This window comes from Electrophorus electricus, chromosome 7, assembly GCF_041902795.1.
Source record: "Electrophorus electricus isolate QZ-2024a chromosome 7, ASM4190279v1, whole genome shotgun sequence".
NCBI lineage: Eukaryota > Metazoa > Chordata > Actinopteri > Gymnotiformes > Gymnotidae > Electrophorus > Electrophorus electricus.
In genome coordinates this window covers 15,159,881-15,176,613 of record NC_137503.1, presented here as the reverse complement: position 1 = coordinate 15,176,613, position 16,733 = coordinate 15,159,881, and the positions used below count along the sequence as shown (strand labels likewise).

Below are 16,733 nucleotides of genomic sequence, written 5' to 3'. Positions count from 1 at the left end.
TGATACAGATGTAGGTGGTGGTCATATTGAAGATGTTGTGTTGTGTGTGCGTGCGTGCGTGCGTGCGTGCGTGCGTGTGTGTGTGTGTGTGTGTGTTCCATCCCTTGCCCAGTAATTAAGGCTGTCCGGCTCAGCGCCGCGGCTTCCAAATTGGACTTTATATTTGGTTGGCTGAGTGGCACTGTGGTGGGCAGCCAGGAGGCTGTGGTGGGAAGCCCTTTCGTCAAGCAAGCGTGATGCCGCAAATCATGGATGCCCAGCGTTGTACGTGCGTAGGGGCGGCCGAGAATGCCGCATCGTTTTAGCTCGCCCGTTTGGCAAGACCCTTGTGCGGCACGGTAATGAGACACTGAGAGAACTTTGGTCTGTCAATTTGCTCGCGTGGCTGTGAGCCAAGTCATTAGTGGGAGTAAGCCCTTACTGGGAGCCACTGGCAGGGGTGTTGGCCCCAGGAATTGTCCTGCCTCTCTTCTGCTAGAGGTCACACCAGTGAGGGCTGGACATGAAGTCAGGGTCTGACTCCTTTGTTTTACCTCACGGGCCAATTTGCCTTTCTTTGTTCAAGTCTGTGTACGTTTGATGAGTTTGATTATTTCTCAACACAAAACACAATTTGGTTGCCTGTTATGTGGATTTCTGTCTATTGTGTGCTTTTATAATGCTGTGAATGACTAGCCTGAAACTATTCAGGTTTTTATAATTATTTGACCTCATCAGACTGAGTCATAATTGTTTGCAGAGGCTCAACAATGGCAGCATTTTGTGGATGCATGTTGGGAGGCGAGCTTATTAATTAATTTTTATCAGCACAAAGCACTTAGGCTCTTTACTCATCACAGCAATGTGGGACCTCCCCCTTATACATATTCAATAAGCTCATTCTTAATATGCATGAGTGGGTGCTTATAAGACGAATTGTGTTACTGGTATAGGAAGGTTGTTCAGTCTGAGGATTGAGGGAGAGAGGAGAGAGATTGTGAAAAGGCAGAGAGAGAGAGAGAGAGAGAGAGAGAGGGAGGGAGGGGAGAAAGGACCACACTTGCACGCTTCAATGTGTTCCCACACACAGAATTTCACAGGATGTGTTGGAGTCTACGGAACATGCTTAAGTCTTCTCAGATAAATCCGTTTCTTCAAGAGTGAGGGAGAGAGAGAGTGAGAGAGGAAGAGAGAGGAAAGTAAGAAGGGTGAGAGCATACAGAGTTCCCACTCTCTTCCTGAAGGAACGCTGGATGGTCTGATCTCTCCAACATGGGATGCAGCCTCTGTACTTTACAGAAGCCAGCAGAGCAATACAAACTCCTGTATGAAGTGTGTCAGGTAACCAACTCATGGCATTCTTGCTTTGGATTTTTCCACCTGCAGTGTTCCAGCACAGTTCTCGTATTGTTTAAGGAAAGTCAGAGAATAGTGGAAAGCTTGCAGGTTTGGGAATTCAGGCTGTATGGTTCCAGTCAGTCGCTTGTGTGGTTATAGCAAACCTTTGGTATGAATGCTGGGTTCTTAAAAAAAATCTCTAATGGAAATGTCAAAATGTGGAAATCTGAAGGGAGCATCTGAAGTCTTTGAAATAGACATTTGTTTGTAGCTGCTTGTGCTGGATGGAGTGTGGTGGTGTGCTAAAGCTGTGGGAATGCCTAGGTACTTCTAGGTACTGTTAACATTACATGAGACTGTGAAGTCCTGCTACACCTCTGATGTGCATATATATGTGGTGAGGCAGATCAAAGTCCAAGATGGGAGAAGGACTGAGTTTAAGAACTCTGGGTACTGTAAAGGGTCAGAGGCACAGTAAAAAAAATGTGTGTGTGTGCACGCAAGAGCTTTTAACATAGTAACAGGCTCCATCAGTTCACAATGCAACCTCTGTTTGACTCCTGCCTATATTTACAGTTAACATCTAAACCTTATTTAGCAAATTTCTTTACTAAACATATAAACACTTTTTTTATTGTTTACTTTGGTAGATGTAAAGTTCTTCCTATTGTTTAGTATTTTTATCGTGTCTATTAGACTAATACTGTCATACTGTGGGTATTTATATATTTTGTTTTCTCCTTTAGATCTCAGAATAAGATCTCTCATTTTTCTCATGTTACATTTCGTTTATCTATTTTCACTGTACCTCAGTCACACTAATAATGTTGTCCATCTCTTCACTGCTTCATCTTAAGGTCTCTAGCGGTAAAGAAGAGATTAGAGGTTTCAGGGAGAACATAGACATTCAAGAGCAACTAAGATAGACTGGGATTATCCTTGATGTCCCCAAGAATCATGTCTTAAAGAATTTGACTTTTTTTCTGTTGGTTGTGGGGCTTTTATTTTGTTTTTCAGGCAAGGCTTTTTGCACAAGTTTCTTCTGTGAGGGACTGGTAGTACCCTGTGCTCTATACAATCATGTGCAATGCTGCTTTTTAGCTCCCTGCTGAGATTTGACGGTGCTAACCAGTGAGGGGTTGTGTTTATGAGCCAGCAGGGGGCTGTGTAGAGCACATTTACTTTTTCAATGACACTCATGTGCACAAACGTGCTCAGTAACACACTTGCACACACTCTCATACACACTCATACACGCACACACCTGCGGGTAATCCCCGCTCCATACTGAGCCTGCCTCCTCTGCCAGTCTGTTCCTGCAGAGTAGTTACAACTGTCTGAATTCCCACTGTATCCTCTGGTACGTCTGTCTGAATCCCAAGCACACTGGCTGGATTGAGCTTAAATTCTTGAACGCTGCCCAACACAGCCCAGATTCAGCTCTGCAGTTTGGGTCTTTCTTTGCCTGTCGTGAAAAATACCAGCAGCATTGTGGGGGGCATGTGTGCGTGCATGTGGCTGCACGTGCGTGCACGCGTGCGTATGTTTGTGTGTGTGTATAAGTAAAGCTAATGAGTACCCACTTTGTGTGTTTCCCTCATGTAATTGCTTCTGTAGCTCTTCCTCTACATTAGCTGTTGATGACAGCGCAGTTTCCCTATTGTGTCTGCAGGCGAGCTCAGCTTTGATCATACAGTCTGTGTGAGAGCGGACTAAAAGCTTTCTCTCGTGGGGGGGTGGCGTGTCCATGCGCACGTGTGTTCTGTAACAGTAAATGGTCTCTTACCAATCCAGCAGAAAGCACTGGTCCATTTCACATCACCTTTTTTTTTCAAAAAGAAAAAGTAAATGAACAAAGAAGTGGAAAACAAGAAATGTGGGGTGACCAGACAAGACCGTAGATCTTTGTCGTCCGGTCTGACTCTGTGTGGTGAGTCAGTCATGCTGCCTGTCAATTAAGTTTGATTGGGGAACTGTTAGCTAAGGGCACCATGCTGTTAGACTTATGACTCTCTCTCTTTGCCAATTACTCCAAACGGAGCTACCAGCTGACTAGGCTGAGCTTCAGCAGACAAAGGCAACGCATCCATGTATAACATCAAACTCCATTCATCACTTTGCAGATAAGCCTGCTCCTCTCTGTCTCTATCGCTCTCTCACTCTCTTTCTCTGTCTCTCTCTGTTGCATTTGTATGGTAGTCCTCATCTGGAAGGAGGGGTGTAAAAAGAGAGGTTGCTCCTTGTCTGCAACCATAATGAAGTCGTTCTGGTATGAGGCGCCAACGTTGTCATAGGCTGGCCTTGCCAACGTAAGCATGCCACTTCAATAAACTCAAATGTTTCTTCATGCCCGTGTGATTCTGAGAATGGGGCCATTCTTGGTTACCATCACAGTGGCGCTAGACCCTTCAAGATGGTTGTGTTGATTGGCCCATGTTGTGTCTTTTCCTAGAGCTGAGCTTTCTGGCATGCGTGCGGCGAGCCTCCTCTAGGGTGCGGTAGGTAGAACCCTGACAGGCGTAGCCGTCTGGGGGCGCATGTGACCGCCACCACCCCCCAGAACTCTCTGGAAATTTCTGCCCCACTTTAAAAGAAGTGTAAGGCAGACACTAGCATCTCGGTGGGCTGAGTGACGAAGCATGGCCTTCAGCAGCTATCGACGGGTGTTTGGAGGCGCAGGATGTGGAGAGAGTGGGCAGGGATGTGTGTGCGCAGGGGATGAGTGTGTGTGTGTGTGTGTGTGTGTGTGTGTGTCGGGGGGGGGGGGGGGGGGGTGTATGGGATGCATGGAGGATCAGGCTTCAGGCAAGCCTCATCCTCGGATAATACACACAGATCCTGTTCATTAGGTTGTCTGGAACCCTGCCTACCCGCTGCTTTCTCTTACTGTCTCCTCTGAGGCTCTCTGATTGAGAATTATGCCTGTCTCATCAGAGAGACACACACACACACGCACACTCAGACTACACACTTACCACACACACACATAGTGGTGTGGAGAGGGAACCAACGAATACACAGATTCCCACTCCTCATCAATGTTTCTGTCTGAGAACCAATGCAGCCAAAATATGAATGATGAATGATGCAGCCCCAGTACAGCAGTAACGTTCTTCTCTGTTTACACGTGCACATGTGCATATGTATCATCAGTCAGACCTGCATGAGCTGTCGTCTAGTGGCACCAGCGAACGAGAGGGACTTTTGAACAAATTTGCTCCACTCCAAGCCCAGAATCCACCAGCATTCCCTTGCAACAGAGCCCAACAGCTTAACCTCCCCATTGCTTTTGTGATACGCTCAGGCAAGATCACACACACGCGCTCACTCACTCACGTGCACACACAAAACATGTTTGAAAATAGCAGTTCAGTTGGCCCATTGATTCCGGTGAAGGGAGCCCATTTTAAAATGCCACTCTCAGGAAAAGCGTATTAGCACCCTGAGCCGCTGTAACCTCGGGGGCGACATTTTTCCCTCTGTCAGGATCATAAAAACCCAGAATAACCATGGAGCGAGTTCACCTTGTCATCCCTGTACACCACCCTCCCCCCAGCCCCGTCAATGGTATGCTCCACCATCTCATTCCTCCCCTCTGGCCCACTGCGAGGCAAGAACCACTCCGCTCAGGGGTGTGGAGGGTCCTAATCTCCCCCCGATGTGAGGCAGCGGCTGGGGCATGGGCCTATACTTTCCCCTTAATCAAAGCTTCTGCACTGACTGCCAGGTCCTGATAAGATCTCGGTGTGCTGAGGCGCTCCTGATGCACATGATTGCACGGTGCGAGCTTTGCAATGGGGAAGCTTTTTTAACAGCATTTGATAGAAACAAAGTCTATGACACATCTGTCTGGGATGAGAACAAGATCATTTCGGTCTGAAATGAGTGTAAATCTAATTTGATTTTACGTAAAGATAAGGCACCCATCTCCTATGAGAGAGGATAGAAATGGCAAGGAAATAGATTCAGGATATTACTTGTTTAACTATTCATTATGATATGAGCTTTTGCATGTCCGCATGCGTCATTTCCTCAGCCTGTCATTAACGCACCCTGACCTGAAGACCCCATAAACTGATTACAGAGCTGCTGACAGGCGAGAGTCCAGCAGTGGAGCCTACCACCTCTCTCATCGCCGTATGCCAAGGAGCGTCTACACAGGCTGCAGAAGACAAAGGACGGGTCAGGATGGGCGTACGGCGTTGCAGGGAGGCGGGTTGAAGCTGGGCCCCGCACGCTTGCACCCCCCCACCACTGCTCCACAGCTGTTTCACACTGAGCAGGTGGTCGGCAAGTCACTGGGGGAGAGACGGGGGCGCTCCGGGTGCTTACCGCTCTCCTGGAACCCCCCCCACCGGCCATCCCAAGCCCAGGAGACAGGCAGACACGGTGCAGACATGACAGGCGCAGCATGACAAATGACATGGACAAGGCACAGACATAACACAGCGAGGACACGGATGTGACACGTTTGGACAAACCGCAGGCATGACACGGACGAGACAGAAAGATGCTTTGGCTGAACAGAACAAATGTAATTCACAACCAGAAAATAATGCCACAGCAGATATACATCGATACAAATTGATGAGACACTTATAAGACAAATAAAAAGGGCATTATCCGAACAATGATTATGCATATTTAAAATCTACATACCAGTGCAACAAAAAGAAATTCAAACAGCTTTACTCTAAAGCAGCTCAGCTTAATTTTTTATCTTAATCTAAAAATTCATTGCGCCATTTGGAACCTTGTGACTGGATAGTTTATGCTTGATTAAGTCATTCAAGCTGATGTAATCAGAGTCGTTTTATGTATAGATATTACTGAAATCCATGAGGGTCTCAGCAAACATTAAGAATAGAATGCCGTTGTGTTTTTAAATCCCTGAAACATGGCACAGATGTGATTTTGTGTGGCGACAGACGGGCACAGGTGTGACGGGTCTCTCTTTTTTCTTTTATACAGTTGATGTGCTTGAACAGATGCTGTAGAGCCCTTTGTGTGATCTGCTGAAATAACAGAGACATCAGGCCAGATTAAGTGTACCGCCTGCCTGTGCAGTGCCTGATATTATGCTTCCTTTTGTTAGTGTCTTTGTTCTGTGCACTGAATGAGCAGGATTAGCAGGGCTGTACTGTCATGCTTTACTTCTTTCATTTCTTTAATTAATAGTCAATATTCTGACAACAAAAAGGGGGAAAAAATTGAATCGATTCTAGCCAAAGGGAAGACTAGGTCGTTTGTGGAATCCGTCATTAATGTACCCGACAGCGAATGACTAACACTAGCGTTGCCATCTCTATCAGAGGACGGTGTTTCACTCCAGGGCCTTGTTATTCAATGACAAGTGATAGGACATGATTAACAGCATGTATTGCGCACGTGTCCAGACGTTTGGGATGTGTCCCCCCGTGCCGCGCGATGAATAAAACATGCTAAGCAGCTAGCGCGACAGGCCCCTCGTTAGAGCTGTGGGCCGCACTTGAATGCAGATGATGAGGGGTCATTACTGCTGCTTAAATCGTCCTCAGCCTGAGCACTCCCTCAGCGGCTAATCGCCGCTAGCCCACTCGCTTCAGACGGCTGTCCGGCGGTGTCCGCCTCCAGGCAGGACCTAAAGTGTCCGCAGGGACAGAGGGGCCCGGACCTTTTGTTCCGGCTAATGAATGTCAGCTTTCAGGATAATGTTTTTTAAAAATTTTGATTTTTATCGGATATCCGGCGGGCGTCCATAAAAAATTGACCTTACTTTGCAGAAATCAAACTCGATGATGAACCTTTTAGCACACGGAGAAAAAAGAAAGCAAGCAAAATAGAACACAGCTTTGAGATTCTCAAAGGCATGCGTCAGTGATGAGAGCATGTCAGACGAGCCCCTCAGCGTTTCTGGCTCGCTGTGCTGTAATGGAAGCTGCACCAGTGGCAGGTGCTTTAGTGGATCACTGCTTTAGGAGTCTCAGGCATGCTGCCGTCTCACCCGAGCAACTCAACCCTGGATGTTACATCACACGGTGGCTGCTCTGGCTCCTCTGGGTCTCGTTGGAGTGTGGGAAAGTCGAGACTCCCCCCGCCGCCCCTACTCCACCCCACAAACGAACACCTGAAGCTATGCTCATTAAGCCAAAGCAGAAAAGCGATCTGAAGCTCAAAGGAAGTTGGTTGGCCTTCTGTTATCGATCTGTTATGAAAAACCGAATGTCTCACGCTTACGGGAGATCAAGTGAAAGTAGACAACGCCATCTTATAGTGAGTAGCTACGCTTGTCCTCCCCGGCATTCACTCCTGCTTTCCTGATCGAATCCCGTATTCGCTCCTGTCCTCCTGCTTAAGCCGCACTGGGACAGCATGCCGCGGGAGAAGAAAGGATGCCATGTTCTCCGGGCTGACCACAGAGCCTCCCTTTGCCGACTTTTAAGACATCATCTCCCAGCCGACCATGAAAGGAGTAAAACGGCAGCACCAGAAAGGACGTCACCGAGTTGTTTCGGGTCCGGACTGTCAAGCGTGTCGGAAAAGAAGCATTAAAGCCTAACTCTGAAGAGATGTGCCTGATAATGAGAGCATTCGTCCTGTCTCTCCAGGCTCGCTCTAGGAAGATGCCATCCAACTGAGACCTCCTTGCTTCCTCCGCTCGAGGACGGCAACCCAGTGGAATGTGTTTAGGAAGGAGCAAAAAGAGGAGCGTTCCAAAGCCGAGGAGCATTAGGACTGGTTAACGCCATCTCCCCCAGGCCTAGTTTGACAAGAGCTTATGAGAGAACAGTAGATGTTCATGTTATAGGGTCCAACAACCTTAGATGGTGCCTTGTTCAGAACATAGAAAAATGGGACCATATGCCACTGAACTTGACAGCGTTTCTTTTTTTACTCATGTATGCTGAATTTGTATGGAATATGGTATAATGGAGTGTGAAATATGTTATAATCCTTCATAAGGATATGTATATGTGCTATACATTGTTCTTTCACTACACGATTCAATAGCAGCAAACAGAACGCAGCGTGAAGAGGTGCAAAGCCCTTCTCAAGGAAAAGACCAGATTTTGATTTGGCGCTTAGTAGCTGCTTCACTGAGAACACAAGGCACCCTGTTCTATCTCATGTCATTATTCTACCCAAGGAGTGACGGCTCCAGCCTTCTGTCGTTAACAAGATCTCAACAGAATATTAACATTAACCCAGCTGCTCGACTACAGCCTCAGACAGAGCGTTGGTGTCATGACAGCATCCCAAGCCCCTACTAATTCAGCTGTCACCGCTGGAAGACACAGAATGTCACACTCTGTTCCCCTTTATCTCATTTAATTCTCTTTCCATCTTTCTGTCAACAGTGGATGGTTTATATAGGCAACCTTGCCTAAAGGTCTAGTCAACATTGTCATAAAAGTCCTGTAAGAGTTCCAGCACAGGACATCTGTGAGATTGGGCAAAGCATCAGCACATAATTCAGGACATTCCATGTCCTCTTCCAGCAGTACATCAATGAAATGTTCACCATTCCCTGGCTCAGAGTCAACAGAAGCCCACTATAACAGCAAATGTGCCACGGCTGGAGTTATGTAGAGGTGGCTATCTGTGTGTAAGCCTGCAAAGCAAAGGGTCTTGGTTCACAGTGCTGCGAGCAACCAGAGGCTGTAGCTGTGGGCTACATTAGAGGTGAAGTTCTTGAATGGGAGCGCCGCTAGCATCATAACCAGCATTCCCTAGCTGGAAGGCGGATAAAGGGTGCAGGAATGAGGATTGTGGAAGCCCCAACGGGGAAGGCGGTCGAGCAGAACAGGCCGCAGGCCCGAGGCTTGTCCCTGGGGTCAGAGCTAAGAGTGCCAGGCACTCAGGTCCTGTGGGGAGTCGAGCAGGGAGAGGGGAGCGATTGTGAGGGCTGAGGACATGCCAAGACTGAATGAATTACATAAGTCTGAAAGCTGGAGTAAAGGAGGTTAAAAATGTGGAAGAGAAAGAGTAGAAGGGCAACAGTGACTGTAGTCCTGAGAATGCTGAGTATAGAGTAGAACCACATTCAGTGCCTTGGGCTTATTGTTTTCATAAACTGCTCATATTAGGCCATTCATTTCTCCTGGCATTACTCACTGCTCAAAGTTCAATTATCCAATGCAAAGTGAGAATCTTTAAAAGCCATTCCTTTTTCCTAGGCCCAGCCTCTCTCACTTTCTCACATTTCCAAATTTTTAGTCTGGCTCATTCCGGATGATCCAATTATCCTTCTGGATGGGATTAGAGTTAATCCTTTCTTGCTTATTATCACAAAACTTCTCCAGAGTTAAAGTGTGCCACTTCCCTGTTTCTGCTGATATCTTCCAGTGCAGTGTCCTCAACAGTACATTGTCATCGTTGGACCTCTCGTCACCATGGCCTGAGAGTGAGGGCATTGTGACTAGCTGCATTAGCTTTACCAAGTCGCAGAATAAATGCTTCCACTGCGAATGTGATTGAAGCTGCTCACATCCCTCAAGGGGAGGCTTGTTTACGCGGTAGCATGCGGAAATCCTTGATATGACGGATATCGGTGGAAATGTGTGTGCTTAAGCTTATCAGAAAATTAATTCCCAAGATAGAGTATGGGGTGTGTGTGTGTGTGTGTGTATGTATGTATTTGCTTGTGAGTGCATTCTAAGAAACCCGGAACATCACCACAAATATCCGTATCAAGGTGATTTGTCCATATCAAATGCTCTTTTACTTACGTGCCCATTCATTTATTTTTCCCAGTTTCATCATCGCTTTTTGAAGAGAACATACTCTGTGTCTGTGTATGTGAGAGAGAGAGAAAGAGGGAGAGAGAGTTCCCAAGGCACAGACGCTTTCAAAGTTGTCTCTCCTCCAGGAGTCGCAAATGAATAATGCCAGGAAAGCACTCTGTTAGCATCCCGAGAAAAGAGAAAGAAGAGAGAAGGCTGGCCCAGGGTTTAAGATCCATTCAGGTTTCAAGTTTGGTTTATTTGTCACATACACAGTCGTACACAGTACAACTCGCAGTGAAATGGTTGAGAGTGCTGTCCAAACTGAGAAAAAAGCAAACAGGGGTGCATAGAAATATATATTCTATATATGTACAAAGATATATTAACAATGTATGTACAATATATGTATATTATGTTTATATACACAATGTACAATGTATATGGTTGTGTATGTATATGTACACAATGTACAGAATGTACAGATCTATTTGTAAAATGACATTTACAGTTTTTACAGTTTTTATGTTACATGGTGGAATAGAATATCTATATATATACAGTTATGTTACATGGTGGTGGTGGTCCCCAGTTTATTAGTTTCCCTGATTCAGGGCCCGAATGGCCTGTGGGAAGAAGCTCCTCTTCAGTCTCTCTGTCTTGGTCTTCAGGGAGCGAAAGCGCCTCCCTGACCTCAACAGAGAGAAGAGCCTATTGTTGGGATGGGTGGGGTCCTTCACAATCCTCCTGGCCTTGGTCTGGCACCGCTTGTAGTAGATGGTCTGCAGGTCGGGAAGTTCCGTGTGAGTGATGCGCGCTGCTGAACGCACTACCCTTTGGAGTGCTTGTCTGTCCTGCTTGGTGCTATTCCCAAACCATACTGTGATGTTCCCCGTGAGGATGCTCTTGATAGTGCAGGTGTAGAAGTTCCGCAGTACCTTGGAGGGCAGTGTGAAGTCCCTTAGGCGTCTGAGGTGGTAAAGACGCTGACGAGCCTTCTTTGCCAGGGAGTTGGTATGGAGGGACCAGGATAGGTCCTGCGAGATGTGAACACCAAGGTACCTGAAACTATCTACTCTCTCCACCATTCAGCCACAATGCTAACACAACTTCTAGCACATTAGTACCCACGCTCCTGTGAAAGCTTGCCTGCAACCTCAACACAGCAAGGTGTCTTTTTTCCCCCTTGTATTCTCTGCTGTGTAGCTGGGAGGTTTCTCTAAGATGGGAGAGCTGAAGGTACTGTAAAATTGCATCCATGTGCCAAGAGATCCTGTGTTTGTGCCACATTGTGAGATGCATGTACCATATGAATACGACTGATGTTTGGCAACTTCTGCAACACACGCGAGCGTTTGCAGGCAGTCTTGAGCTTGGCGCTCAGAGGAAACTGGACCATATGATCACCCCCCCCACCCCTTCTTCTTCCATCCCATGGGCCTTGCTTGTGATTAGCCCCAAGCCCGTACTGTGCCACCGGCCCCTGTTCATATTAATCTCCACAGGTTAATGTACTGCACCAGCCCGGTCCCCCTAGGAGAGCCCTCATATTTCACCACCGCTAAAATTACTTAGCTAAACAAGTTCACCCTCCCGGCACACCCCCACAGTTCAGCCTGCCTAACGACCCCGATTAATTATAACGAGCAGGCCCACTCTCTAATTAATGTCCCCGTTCTGTCATGGTGGACCCTAGCCCCCTAAGAGCAGTGATGAGAGAAAGATCGGCCTGTTGCAGCTGCAGAGGAGACGGCTCCAGCGTCAGGGAGCGACAGAATAGGGACAGAATAGTCCTGAGGTTGTGACCCCGAGAGCCTCGTTCCTGTTCTACCAGCATCATGACCTTGCAACTCTGCTGGGGGAGAGAAAAGTGTTCTCTGGAGCTGAGACGAGAGGAGACGAGATGAGATGAGACAAAGGGAGCCGGGGGGGGGGGGGGGGGTGTTCCTTCTTACTTGTGATGGCCAGAACCCTCAAACTGCTGTTGAAGCATAGCTGCTGGTGAGAAAAAAAGCCTGGCAAGGTGGAAACAAGCCTCCTGAGATCTCAGGAGAGAGTGACTACACCAGCTGCTCTCCAGAAGGGAGCCAAAGAGAAAAGAGAGAGAGAGAGAGAGAGAGAGAGAGAGAGACTGTTTGGCGAGCAATCCATGTAGACAATACAGCACTGCTGTGTAAAATGGTCGTTATTATTTTCAGATTGTGCTGAGAACGATCCCTGACTTCTTAACATTAGAAGAAAAGAAAATTGAAAGAAATTACTTGACGGATGCTTAAATAGCTTAACTAAGACTTTGAGCATTTGCCATGTGCATTTGTTCTGTTCACTTCAGCTTTGCTGCCTTGCCTAAGCAGTTCAGTTCTAACAAGCATTCTCAATCTTCTCTCTTTATGTGCAGGTCAATGGCAAAGACCTGTCCAAGGCAACTCATGAGCAGGCGGTGGAGACCTTCCGTACAGCCAAAGAGCCCATCATGGTTCAGGTGTTACGCAGGGTTCCCAGACCCAAACCAGCAGGTCCTGACGGGGATGCCCAGGTGGTGGACATCAGCACCCAGACAGACATCACCTTCCAGCACATCCTGGCCCTCAGCCAGCTGCCAGCCTCCACTCCGCCAGTGCCTGTGCTGAAGCAATACCTGCTACCTGAGGGGTGAGTGGCAGCTTTTCCAGCCTGTCAGAGTGATCCCACCCTCATAGCACAGGTTAAAGCATAGCTACATCACACTTCACTGACTTTCTATTAACATAACATGAAGGCACTTGCTAACCCCATTTTAATGACTCACTTTAATAAATAATCCTATTTAAAATATATCTATTTCCATGGTCACAAAAATAAATAAATAAACAAATTAATTATTTAATAAAATTTGTCAAAAGCTGGTTAAGAATTTTCAATAACAAAAATATATAAAAACTAAATACTTGTTTGTTTATGGGCATTTCCTATTTGTTGTGTAATTGTGGTGTACTCACTATTGACCCAGTTATGTTTAGGCAGCTCTTTTTGAAGCCATGGCTGTATGTTGTGGGCAACCATATTTCTAAATCATGTCTCCCCTCAAAACACCCATCCCGCCTTCCCGCGTTGCCCGTGGCGGAGACCTCTGTCGCGCTCGCACAGCACAGGCACTGTCTCTTCTACTTCACCAGCCAGCGCTGATAAAGTTCTAATTGCTTCTGCAGCTCGGGCGAAATGAAAAGGCGCCACTCTCGCTTCCCTTTGTGCTCGCGCTGATATTTGCACCTGATTAGCCACCTTTTCTCTTCCGCCACGGAACATTAACTTATTCGTTCATGCTGTGCCCTGCTGAAGTTTAATTAAGAGAGCTTTTAAAGAATTGCACTTGGGTTGGTGTGGCATTGTTCCGAAGTGAAAATTTAATCACTGCTCGGAGAAATGGGTCTCTGCTTTGTTGTCATGGAATGGAGGTGCTTCTGAATTCTTGAAATAGTAGAGATGGCTTGGGCAAAAAACGTTTGTAACCAGGTGTTGTAAAGGGAACATATTAATCATAACAAAGGTCCTCTAAAGCTTTAAGAGAAGGGGTTATTAGCCAGGTGAACTTGACCTTTCTCTATCTTTACACCTACAATACTATTTTCATAGGCACTCTCCTGGGCATGAGTACTTTGATCCGAATGACTTTCTAGAGGGCATACAGCAAGATATGGAAAGAGAGGAGCTTGAATATGAGGTAACACAGATCTACACACTCAAATGTGACCAACATATTCTTTGTTAGTTTTCCTCTGTCCCTGCCTGGTTGTCTCTCTATCGCTCTCTCTATCTTTTTTCTCATTCCCTCACTCTCATTTCACTGCATTTCTCTGAAAGATCTACTTCTACCGCCTGCTCAAAATCTGTCCGTCTCCAGTCCGGTGACATTGAAAGGGTGTCCTCCATACACGCTCCTTGTGATGCATCTGCTCTACTGACAAACCCCTGTCCACTTGAAAGACGAACTGAAGTGCTGAAAAGGCAGAAAGGAGTTTCGCTAGGGCTGTCACCTCGAGCAGACGCCGGACCGCGGTGTCATTAATTTTACCAGTGTCATTGACTAATAGGTCTCAGAGCCCATACGACCAAAGTGGATCATGGAAGGAGCATAATTAGATTGGTGGAAGGGAGAGACGGTGGATGATTGATCTGATGGCGTACATCGCTGGCCGTTAGATTATGTCGTAATGAGAGTGTGAGAAAGAGATGGGCAAAATAAGGGTCAGTGGGTGTGCAAATGTGTTATTGAAGCAGTGAAATTCAGGGGTTGGGACAGATGCTCAACATGCAGATCTTCTCTGACCCTTTGTTGGCCCCTAGGAGGGTCCAGGAGCCGCCACCACAGGGCCACAAAGACAGAGCTCAGTGAGAAGAAGAGGGCCAGAACAAAGCTCCTTCACCCACACCCAACAAAAAATAAAGGCCTGTGATTTAAAAACAAAAAATTGGGGGTGGGGGGGACTGATTAATAACCTCTAGTTTAGACGAGAGCCGATTTAGGCAGTAGACTGTTCTGGCATTATCTCCCAGGCCCCCCAAAGCCACAGTTGACCCCCCCCCCCCCCAATGGGAAAATCAGTCTGCATCCGTATCTTAAAGATTACAGGTGCTGACAACGGATGAAGGAGGGCTGGCCCTACGATAGCCGTCACCCTGAGAAACGTGCACCTTCACACGCCTCCAATGAAAAGGCCAGACAGGCTGATCAGAGGGCTTGTCTGTGCGGCAGTGTCGAGGTTTATCTCTCTGCTGCACAATGTGCATAAAGTTCCCAGACTGCACCGGTGCAGATCTCGTCACTGCAGGGGCCACATGCTGGGTAGAACCGTAGCGGGTATGTAAGTGTTGTTCCATTTTTGCAGGAGGTGGATTTGTACAGGACCAATATCCAGGACAAGCTGGGCTTGACTGTGTGCTACAGGACCGACGATGAAGATGAAACCGGGATTTACGTCAGCGAGGTAGGCACTCGAATTACATTGTGGGGCAAACAACAAATTTACATTTATGTTAATGGGGGATGGGGGCTTCTTCAAAATCTAGTGGATCTGTCATGAGGAAATTGTAGTATCTCACGCCATCTCTCTCGTTCCCTCCCTCCATTTCTCCGTCTGCCTTTCTGGTCCTCCCTCTATAACTATCCATCTCTGTGTCTATCTCTCTAGTAAATCTCCTTGATATTGTATTTGGAGACTGACGTTGGGAAAATAATGGAAGCTATTTATACAGTGCACCATTTGTTATTGCATTATTGCCCATAGCTACCAGCATCTCTTTGAATTAGAGATGGAAAATTAACTGATGAGAGATTTATTTGTGTACTGTTACAGTCTACTCTGGAAATTGTGCCATATGTTAGAGATTATGATCATTATGTTAGAGAAAATATTCAGCATGTCTTCAATGTGTTTAGCCATTGAATAAATAAATAAATTAATAACCATAGTGTTTTGACTGAATAAAAATGAGAAAATATCAAAAGGTTTTTTATAATTATCTAAATAATATTTTATACATAATTCATATTTTTATATATTAGAATAATTATATGGCATGTAGAGTGGGTAGAGCATTTAATCCATTTCATAGTGAAATGAATTTATGCTTCATAGCAAAGCCATATAATTAGAAAAAAATTATTATATGGTCAGTTGCTCATTGCTGTGCCGTGACCCATTTCACTCCTCTGACAGATTGATCCAAACAGCATTGCTGCGAGAGACGGCCGCATCAGGGAGGGGGACCGGATCATCCAGGTTTGTTCCGTGCTGGAGCAGGACTAGAGCCCTGCGTTTCACACGTCTGGCGCATCATGACTTTGGGCCCGCAGTAAAAGCTGTCTCCCTGTTCGCCATTCAGATCAATGGTATAGAGGTGCAGAATCGGGAGGAGGCGGTGGCCCTGCTCACGAGTGAGGAGAACCAGAACGTTTGCCTGCTAGTGGCTCGACCTGAGATACAGGTAACAAAGCCAGAGCCTGCCATCACAACTTCTTCATATTAAAGGCATGAAGTTCGACAGATCCCACAAATGCTTTTGAAGTCATTAGCGTGATCGCAAGCTTCAGACAGCCGCAACCCGCGACTTGTTAGGATGATGGGCTGAGATTGGCAGCTTGGGCTCCTTCTGTGCAGCTCGACGAGGGATGGCTGGATGATGACAGGAACGATTTCCTGGATGACCTGCACATGGACATGCTGGAACAGCAGCACCATCAGGCCATGCAGTTCACAGCCAGCATGCTCCAACAGGTAAAGCCATCCATCCCAGAGACGCTCGCCACAGGCTGGCAAAAGGCATCGCAGTCCATCACACAGTCCCCACGTCTGTCAGTTAGTCACCTGGGGGCTCAGTCAGTCGTACTGTTAAATGTCCTTGTCACTCATATGCTGAGCAAGTGCAACACTCTAGGCAGGACTTATGATTTTCGAATGAATTCTTTACCATCCAGTATTGCCTTTGGGTGTCAGAGAGCCCTCAAGTGGAGCAGCTGGCTGCAAAGGTTGCGTCCTGTCATTGGGACCGATCGCTGTCGGCTCCCAGCAAAACCACAGCCATCTAATTGGATGTTAAATGACGGCTTAGTTTTTCCCGTCCTATCAATTCAGAGCAATGCTAAATCAAGTGTACAGAATGTCTGTTGGGTCACGTACATAACTAGGCAATTCACACTCATCTGTCCCACAATCAAACACAAGCAGCACCTTTTAG

The 16,733-nt window shown here is 46.7% G+C and overlaps 1 protein-coding gene across 8 annotated transcripts in view; it reads left to right on the top strand.

The window, feature by feature from the left end:
* Positions 1-16,733, top strand: part of pdzrn3b (PDZ domain containing RING finger 3b) — a 70,133-nt gene that overhangs the window by 50,663 nt on the left and 2,737 nt on the right. For 6 of the 8 annotated variants that reach the window (XM_081718382.1, XM_026999616.3, XM_081718381.1 and 3 more), the window contains 6 exons: positions 12,418-12,671; positions 13,632-13,719; positions 14,885-14,983; positions 15,716-15,778; positions 15,882-15,983; positions 16,157-16,273. In XM_081718382.1, coding sequence (XP_081574508.1) covers positions 12,418-12,671; positions 13,632-13,719; positions 14,885-14,983; positions 15,716-15,778; positions 15,882-15,983; positions 16,157-16,273 — 723 coding nt within the window. Of the gene's footprint in view, positions 1-1,003; positions 1,321-4,162; positions 11,078-12,417; positions 12,672-13,631; positions 13,720-14,884; positions 14,984-15,715; positions 15,779-15,881; positions 15,984-16,156; positions 16,274-16,733 lie in introns of those variants that run through there. The other 2 variants (XM_026999617.3, XM_081718384.1) reach the window with 2 other exon arrangements.